At 35.1% G+C, this 9,922-nt stretch overlaps 1 protein-coding gene across 1 annotated transcript; it reads right to left on the bottom strand.

Moving 5' to 3' along the window:
* Positions 1-1,018: 1,018 nt before the first annotated feature.
* LOC147400795 (mitochondrial phosphate carrier protein 3, mitochondrial-like) lies at positions 1,019-6,432 on the bottom strand. Its single transcript, XM_086441820.1, has 6 exons — positions 6,099-6,432; positions 5,007-5,368; positions 4,858-4,901; positions 2,576-2,790; positions 1,751-1,875; positions 1,019-1,571 (listed from the first exon to the last, which is right to left on the bottom strand). Exons 1-6 carry the CDS (start codon positions 6,405-6,407, stop codon positions 1,517-1,519), a joined length of 1,110 nt encoding a protein of 369 aa, XP_086297946.1. The 5' UTR covers positions 6,408-6,432; the 3' UTR covers positions 1,019-1,516.
* Positions 6,433-9,922: the final 3,490 nt, after the last annotated feature.

Genomic DNA, 9,922 nt, shown 5'->3' with positions numbered 1-9,922 from the left:
ATTTATATCATTTTCTATTGGTCTCTCACATTAGATCAAAATCAAGAAGAATATTTCTAATGAATGGTGCTGGAGTGACCTGTCACTCAAGCTGGAATCTCATATAGTACTTCTTGATGTGAAAGTGAATACCATAATTACTTTTTCACTCGTATCTTGACAAAAAGCATCTATGATTCCCATACACTTTCACGTCAAGAAGTGTGACATGAGGTTCCTGCCCGAGGTCACTTCAACATTATTCATTTCCAATTAGAAAACATGGGTGTGTTGCCAAAATTCAAAGGGATGTACATCAGTAAACCAAAAAAAATAAAATGGATAAGGTCATGTTTGCTGTCTGACTAACTTAACCAGAGCACATTTGTAAAACTATAAAATATCAGACAAAAAATTATAAAGAAAAGCTTGACAAAGTCCACGTTTGACTAGTCTGTTATGGGCAAATTGCTAAAAGTTTATACAATAATTCAAGTATAATCTAAAATGACTTGCTGCTATTTCCCGATCAATGAATCTACAAACATGTCAAGGTAACATTCCTTCAATCTATTTATACTATCTTCATCCATATCATTTCATTTTTTTTATTCTTAATCTTTTAAAATGTTAAATCCTTACTATTATAATGAGAAAAGGCAGAGTGAAAGCCATTAGAAGCCAAATTATGAATCCCACATATGCCCCTTACTACCTTTATATTTAAATTTAATATAATTAAAGTCATTTTGATCAAAAATCAGTCTTGAATCGCATTGATTAATTTTCAAAATAAAAATATATCCTTTTTTTTTTATAAATATATAATAATAACAATAATAATAATAATAAAACCTTTAATCAACGTTTTAAATTACAGATAATGAGGATCAAATGTTTGGTCAGGCTTTGAGAATGATGATATGATGTTTCTAATTGAAGATATTTCTAAAAAATCATAATGTTTCTTAGGCTAGAGGTTTGGATATTAACCCGATCCAATATTATTGCAGCCCAAATTGGCCCTACACACAAACCAATGCGCACCAAGCCCACTTTACACCTCAAATCCCCAGCACAAATTAATAATAGAATCCTCCATCATCATGTCATGGTGCAGGAAAGTTGAAAAAACAACAGAGCAAACGAGTTATCACTACTGCGACAATGAAAATAATAGATTGGCGATTACCAACCATACCTCAAAACAGAATATAGGCGCTGACAGACAACATCCCCCCCATCTGTCCATTATTGTAGGTTTCTCGACTAATCAGTCTTTAACTCCTACAAGAATGAGATTAAAACCATACTCCAAAATTTTCAAAAATATGACGGCAAAGAAAAGTAAAACAAAAATACAGTTCTTCCTTCAGAACATAAATGAACATGCTCACACCTGCCTATCAGATCACCAGTAAGGCGTTAGCAGCAGACCCTAGAGTTATTAATCACTCTAATAGCCTTCTTCAGTCTCCAAACTCACTACATGGCAAAACATTACTCTTTACCGATTATTGGCCCAAGTTTTACATCTTCACGTGGTATTTAGTAGCGGGGCTGCAGCAGGAGCAACACCACCAGTGGTCGGCCTGAACATTGCATCAAAAACCCAAATGGAAATTATTCACAGTGGCATTGGGAGAGCCATAACACTTTTTTCAGGAGGGATGATAACAGATTTCAAGATTGTTTAGCTTTCTTGTTTGGAAAACAATTTGAAATTACAAGGAAGAGGTGTAGAGCTTCCACAAGAAAAAGAAAAACTTACAGGCCAACGAAAACTTTGAAGGCATCATAGATCACCCATTGCGATCCGGTGAGGGTTCCAATCATGACAATTCGAAGGGGAAGACCACGTGTAAAGAGACCCCACACCCCCATCTTCTTCACAGCCTGCAAAACACAAAATTATGGTTGAAATGAGTGGACAGTAAAGGAAAGAAACATGTGGAACAATAATCCATAATCACAAAAACCTCCATTTTTTTTCTTTTAAGTCTCTTTTAAAACGTGTTTTGTACATCTAACGATTAAAATGATAAAAAGAATGTGTTTTAATTCTTCTTCTTCTCTTTTTTTTCTTTTTTTATAGGTAAAACAAAATGTGTTTTTACATTTTAAACGAGTAATTTTTGTAGGTCTGCAGTAAAATTCTGTTGCCTTGTGATTATTTGTGATTTGATTCATAAATGCTGGTTAATGTGCAATTTGATGATAATGTCTTCATGTTAAGATCTTTTTAATTTTTCAATAGTGTGTTATTTTACTCAAAGGGATATTTTGATAATACGACTTTCTTTTAGCATCGTAAAATGTATAACTACATGTGAAAACGTGGTATCATGCATAGATATTAAATAGTTTTTTTCCCCTAAAAATATATTGAAAACTTAGAATAAATGTCTAATGTATTGTATACATAAAAACTTTTCATTATTTTCAATATATTTTCCTATTTTTTATATTTATCATTTTTTGTCATTTCTTTCCCAATTTTTCTGAAGTTTTCACTTGCCGTTTTAAGCCCTTATTTTGACTTTGTGACTATGCATGAAACAAATGATAGCACTAACGAAAGGAGAAGATAACTCACATCACCCACGGTGGCCCCCTTGGCATTGTTGAGAAATGATACAAGATTGTCGGCAGGATGAGAAACTATAGCACAGAGAACACCAGCAACATATCCACCAGCAAAGCTTATGCCCAGCTGCAGTGACTTACTGCACTGGTCCTTTGGTGTGGGGATGGCATGCTTGTATATCATCTCCACTATGGTCTCAAAAGATGTAAATTTCATCATTGTATCTGCACAAAATTGTGTTGATTAGAAGTAGCGAAACAAAAAAAATCACAAAACATGTGAAGCAAAAATGTCAGAACAAAGGGAACGATAAATACTGGCGTATAGCAGAAAATTAGAAGTTTTTTGTTAACCAGACAAAGCGGTGAAACTGGAGGACATTTAGTATGTCTACTCATACAATAATCCCCATATCCTTCTGATGGTCAAGAAGGTTCTAACCAATGGTTTAGGAAGTATATGAAAAAGATAAGAGTCATGCTAGAGTGACCTCAAGATTGTGCCTCACATTGCACAACCTGATGTTAAAGTGTATATGAACCGTAGATGCTTTTTCACTTGTATCTCAATGAAAAGCATCTATGGTTCCTATACACTTTCACGTCAGGATGTGCGACGTGAGGTACAATCTTGAGGTCACTTCAGCATTATTCAAAAGAAAAACAAAGGTCTGGTAGATAAAATCATTAGGTTCACCAACAATATTTGGATTTTACACATTCTACTCGTAGTGCCACCAATTCCATTTTTTATGTTGATTAGCATTGGCACCCCCACAGTAACAGGTATTACTGCATTACCCACTCTCAGTATCAAGGCATGAAAAAATTGGTCAAGAGATAATTATGAGATCAAATCTCTTTTTGGAGAAAAATGGGGTCCATGGGTCAGAGATATCAATGTCAACTACGATGGCACACATGCATCACACATAAATAAGTGAACTGAGTCTAATGGCAGCTAGCAAAAAAACTGCACTATATGTATTAAACAAAAGATGACAAAAACTTCAAACAAAACTGCTCGCCCAGCTCATTTGGAGCAATTAAAGATGCATTTGATTTATAAAAACCCACAGGATTTATTAATGTAAAAGTAACTCATATGTGTAGCATACAATAAACAACACATGAGAAGAACTGCGCTTCAGCACATCAAAACCATGCATAATAAAAATTAAAATATCTGAAATGTAATCCATCAACGAATTATAAACACAACAGAATCGAGCAACATAAATCAGAGAAACAGCTTTGAACTCTCTGTATATGAATGTAAACATATACTGATAAAAGTGCATGTATACTTGCCCATATAGCTATTATATATGGCTAAACAGAAGGACACCCAAAGAAAAACTGTACAACACCCCATGAAAACTCAATAAAGCTGAATTTGATCTTACAAGAGCCCAGAACATAAAGAACTGAATGGAATTTAATAATTCCAATTAAAAGTAATAAAGAAAAGCTCTAGATAGAGTTGAACGGTTGAAAGGGGGCCAACCCAAAAATTTGGGATGAGGCATAGATGATGAGGATGAAGAATATGTTGACAATTGGTTTTCGCCCAGATTCTGGTACTTCTCACCTCGAATGCCCATTGGTTAACCTATGTCACCCACTAACAAGTAGGCAATATTGTCCTTACTTAGAGCAGATTTTCAGGGATGATCCCCAACACCCTCAATCCAAGAAGAAAATACCATGTTACTTGATACGGAATGTACCATTAGTTGTCCAGCAAACAAGCCAATCTCAGAAACCCAGATATAGGAGATGAACCCCAGCCTAGGAAATCTTGGATACTCTCTCTATACACTGTTTCCATTTAGGAGTCCCAAGAATCAAGGATTCAAGGGAAAATAAGGAAACTTGACTAAAAACTATGAGGAGAAGGCACATTTCTATGCCGTCCACTCCCCCCCCCCCCCCCCCCTTGATATCTATAAATAGGGAGCAAAAGCTACAGGTAAATGCAGAAGGAGAGGGGTAAGAAACTCAAAGACTTCTTCTTCCCATCTTTTAATTTGATTCTACTTTCTAACTTAGAGTGTTAGAGGATAATTGGCCAGTATGACACTAGATCTCTAGGAATGAAGAAATCCCCACCCCAAAATCTCCCCACAATAACAATAACGATAAATTTTAAGTAAAGTAGTAACAAAATACTGAGTAGAGCCAAATAAACCACATTGTATAACCTTTACAACTCTTAGCCATCAATCAAATAGATTGCATGCAATACTTGTAGAATTATGCATTATAATTGGAGGAAACGGTTGGACTTACATGGAATCTGACGTCCCCAAAGAGGAACAATCCCCTTGTACAACCTGTAAGTATTTGACAGCATTAGATAAGAAAATTTTACCATGTAGAAACATGTCACTAGATTTGTAAGAACAATTATAAAAAAGGCCGTAAACTAAGAAGCATACCCAAGATAACCTTCAGATCTAACAAACTTGGGAAGCCCATCTGACAACCCTCTGGCAAATCCGGGCTGAGTTTGGACCCGGACCTTCACGGCCTCCATGGGACAAAGGGCAATATCAGCAATAAATTCAGATGATGCAGAACCAGCAAGGTAGATCAAGGTCTTGTATTTTGTTGCATATTCAGGCCCGGCAATGTCGGAGTAGTACTTCTTAAAGAACTCATAAAATCCATACTTGCAAGCACCTTGAGCACTATAACCAAGCAGGGTCGGCACCCAACCCCTGAAGAAACCCCTAACTCCCTGCTCTTTAAGCAAAATCCCAAACCCGGATGTAGTGCTCTTGTACTTTGCAGGATCAATCTGTAAATTAGCACAAACCTTAAGCTCAATTTATACTCAATGATTAGAAAAGAATAAAAAGCAGAAAGATCACGCACATCAAATGAAAATCAGATATGAAACAGAACAAGATGGTCTAGCAGAAACTATGACATAAAATCAGCAATAAGCACAACCAAATTAATTCTTCTGAGGTTCAATTGAGAAAAAAAAAAACCAATTATTTTGAAACCATACACACTTGGATTGTAACAGAAAATCAATGATTAAAAAAAAATCATGTTAACTTTAACAAAAAAGACTGGGTGACAAAATGCCTATAATAAATCAAGATGAAACCCTCATGTAGCAAACATTCAAAAAGACTACAATAAAAATCCATATAAGACTACAGTTCATTCCACCTTAATTTTCACCAGTAAGGGATTAGACCCAACAAGATTAAATTGCAATTATAGATCAAATTTTCAATTCTTAACAGAATATCAAAAGATCCATTCAAAGGGGAAGAAACCTAAATCATGTCGCAAGTCAGGTTTTGAGAGATGGACAAGAAACAAACCCCTAATGTCTCCCTAATTATTAAAAAAAAAAAAATCGCATAATTCAAGAACATTAAATAAATGACCGATCACAAAATGAACAGTAGAAACACGAAAATAAATAAACGAATTCTAGTCACAAAATTGAAGAAAATCCTTAATCAAAATCAAAATAAACAAGAAAACAGCAAGATCAATTTAAATCAGACCTGCATATTGCACTTGACGAGATCTAGAGGAGTGAGAGCCGTGTGAGTGATACCACAACAAAGGCTTCCTCCAACGGTACAAGCGGCATAGTAAGATGGAGAATACAGTTCGATCTTGCCTGGCTCGCTTGGAGCAGGAACAACGAAGCTCTTTGAAACTCCATTAGTGGATGATGGTGTTGGATATGAAGTTAAACTAGGCTTTCTGCTCAGTAATTTCTGCAAATCTAAGGTTTTGTTAGTCGAAGAGGTGGAGTAGAGGACACTTGGGATGAGAGATTGTCGAGAGTAGTTCTCTGAGAAAGCCATTAGGATTGAGGTTCGCTTGCTTCTCTTTCAGGAACGAAGAAAGAGAAGAGAGAGCAGAACGTTTGACGTAAGAGGAGCCAATGAAGGCCTGTAGAATTGGAGGACGACAATACTGAATACCGCCATTTTTTCAACGAAATAACGGTCGTGGCCGCCACTTGGTAGTTATAAATTAGAGACATTTCCTAGGCAGACTTATCTGTCGCAATTTTATTACAAAAACTCCCTTACTTTGTCAAGTTTGCTACTTTACCAACAAGCAAGCCTTACTTTATAAATCAGCCAAGCGTGACTAACTTAGTAAGATATCAAATCTTACTAAGAGTTATTGGGCACACATGAATGATGAAATTAGTAATCCAGTACATATCCTTCTGGATTTCATGAAAAAATTTATATTCAATTAAAAAAAATTCAAAAACAATATCCTTTTAAACTTAATCGTAGGTGTTGAAAATGGATGGCTACCGAACTTTCACATTTAAAACTAAAATTCAATGATGAAAATTAACTATTTCTTTGAAGTTCTTTTTAAAGTTTTCAAAACTTTATCCTTTTAAGACCATGTGGCATTAGATCATATTTTTGGATGCACAAATTGATGTGGTTAGAATCTACTCTTAAGGTATTTTAAGTAATAAATTAACCCCATAAATTTGAATTGTATGATGTGGATCCCTAGTCCAAGGTTTGTCGGGGTGACAAATTTGATAAAGTAGGATTTGGTGGGAAAAAACTACATAAAAGGAAGGTTCCCTTGGAGTAGTCATAATTCTAAGAGAATTTTTGTAATAAAAATGCAACAATTAGTTTAGTCGGATCTCTATAAATTATAAAGAGAGATTTATTGGGCAAACCTATCTGTTAGGGATGGCAACAAGTCAAGTTTGGCTTAACCCAATCCGAATTTGATTAATACCAATCACCTCAATCCCAACTCAAGTGTAAATGTTTCAACCCCACCACTAATAATATCTCTAAAACTTGGCACCATCCCGCTCTTTGATACAATTATTTTTCTTTTTTTTTTTTTTAATCAAATTGAAAAATCTTCAATTTTTTAATCAAAGTATATTTTAATAAGATTTTAGAAGATCCACACCTTAAATTTATTATGAGGATTATGTACATTTTTGGTGTGGATGTGTGTCAGAACCATAAAAGCTTTTCATTGAGATGCAAAGTGAGATCTTGATAAAAGCATTTACGATTCTAACACACATCCACGTCAAAAATGACTCACGCTGTACATTTAATGTTACTTCATCATTATCTTATCAAGAAACATTAAGGCAAAGAGTCATGATAATATGACTCGGTTGGTGACATACTCAAATGATTACATTATGTGGACAAGTTTGACAATCGTAGATCTGCATGCATCGGAATACACAATTCTTGTGAGATACACTTTTTTATAAGGAGATGTAATCGTGTATCCTGAGACGTACAAATCTACGATACGCGAACTTGTCACGTCATGGAGTCACTTGAGCATGCCACCTGACGAGTTATATTATCACCACTCTCAAGGCTAAACATCAAGGCAAGACCTGGGGACTCTAATGTGGGGGGTCCACTCCGATAGATTGTTTGTAAGATACGTGTGGTATTACCGATAGTACCGAATCTTTTCACAACCCCAGCTCATGTGAGGATTACCGAAAGATTTGAAATTTTAGGAAATGATGACGTGTGTGGACGAGATTTAAAGATACGAAATCTTAAAGTCTTTTAAAACCTCTCTTTCCTCTTCCTTTCGTCTTCAATCATTCACTATTACTTATTTTTGCTCTTCTTTTCTAGGTCAAGATCTAAATTAATCATCATTGAGAAAATTTGGTCTCCACGGTTCGAATTTGTATCAGATTGATGAGAGAAGGAACCACGACGAAGGATTCGATTTTGTTGTTTTGATGCATTTTTTATAGATTGAAATCGTGTTTTATGAACTTTCAGGTCTAGAGATTTCAAGATCTAGAGAAAAATCTATTTTATAATTTCTCTTCTTTTGTGTTTGATACGTTATTTGGATTTCTGTTTCGAAAACTTCGAGGAATTAATGTTTGTTTCCGAATCTAATCGATTTTCTTAGAACCCTAACGAAAAAGAAACCCTAGTTTTTATGGAGAAACTGGCTCTCTAGTTCAAGTTATCGAGGAAGGAGATATTTCTGATGTTGAAACGACATCTGTTGAAGAAATCAGCGAAGAAGATTTTATACAGGAAGCAAAGGTGATTTCAAAATCTAAACCCAAAGAAGATCCTAGGGTTTGGATGGAGGGTTTTTTGAACTATTCTGTTTCGAGTGTGATGAGGGACTTTGAGTTGGACGAGAAATCAAAATTATTTTCTTCTAAGGTTTTGATGAACAACAGAGAAGATAATAATGCAAGTCTATATTCTAAGAATGATTATCCTGACGTCATAAATTCAAAATCGTAAATCTACGTTCCTCAGGACACATGACTGCGCTCCTCATAAAAAAAATTTATATCTCGAGGGAATCGTGTATCTCGAAGAGCATAGATCTATGATTTTTGAATTTGTCACGTCAAGTAGTCGATTGTGTATGCCACGTGGGGTAGTCAGATTATCATGACTCATTTTTAATACCTAATAGATTGAGACTTAATCATTTGGATTTAACTAAAACAATTGATTAGATGATCAGGACCACGTCTCAGGAAGTAGAGATCTTGAATTCGTATCATTACAAATTGATCTAAAAATGACTAATAAATTGGGATTCTAAATTTTTAATACCTAATCAATTTAGACTTGATCCTCTGGGTTTAATTGAAAAAGTTAGTAAGATGATCAAGACCATGTCTCGGGATGCAAAGATCTTGAATTTATATCACTACAAACTGAGTTAAAAAGGACTAATAAATTGAGATTCTAAAATTTTAATACCTAGTAAATTTAGACTTAATCCTCTGAGTTTAACCGAAATAGTTGGTTAGATGATCAGGACCACGTCTCAGGAAGCGGAGATCTTGAATTAGTATCGCCGTTTAAGAGTCACTCTCAAGAATTTATCCCAGAAATTATTCAAATTGATTTCAAGAAAAAAAAAATAGTGATTTTTTTTTAATAAATTTTGAGATTTCTTGAGAAGATGTTGGAGAGTTTTTTTCTAGAATCAAATTTGAATCAAGGGATGTGAGGGATGTCGATTGGTCAGGTGACTTATGATAAGAGATCAATAGGACTTGATCATGGGAGGTGTCATGGATATCTGAAAGTCTAGGGTGAAACACTAACAATGAGTGTAGATGAACTATGCTCGTGAGGTTAAAGCCTAGCATATTGTGGGGAGGAGTCTGGATGCGTCCAAGGATTAGTTGGGATCCCTGAGAATCCTAGACACCCCAAATGTATTTTAAAGCCAATGGCATACTCCATGACCAAGTTCTCCTTCAGGAGTGTAATGAAAATGGTTTAAATATCCTTATCATCGAACTTCAATAACAAATTCAAGACATTGGGCTTAATTAGACTCATAGCTCAGT

The sequence above is a fragment of the Akebia trifoliata genome, chromosome 5 (genome assembly GCF_017979445.1).
Source record: "Akebia trifoliata isolate Shusen 1 chromosome 5, ASM1797944v1, whole genome shotgun sequence".
Lineage (NCBI taxonomy): Eukaryota > Viridiplantae > Streptophyta > Magnoliopsida > Ranunculales > Lardizabalaceae > Akebia > Akebia trifoliata.
The sequence above is the reverse complement of the archived record's forward strand: the minus strand, read 5'-3'. Positions and strand labels throughout refer to the sequence as shown.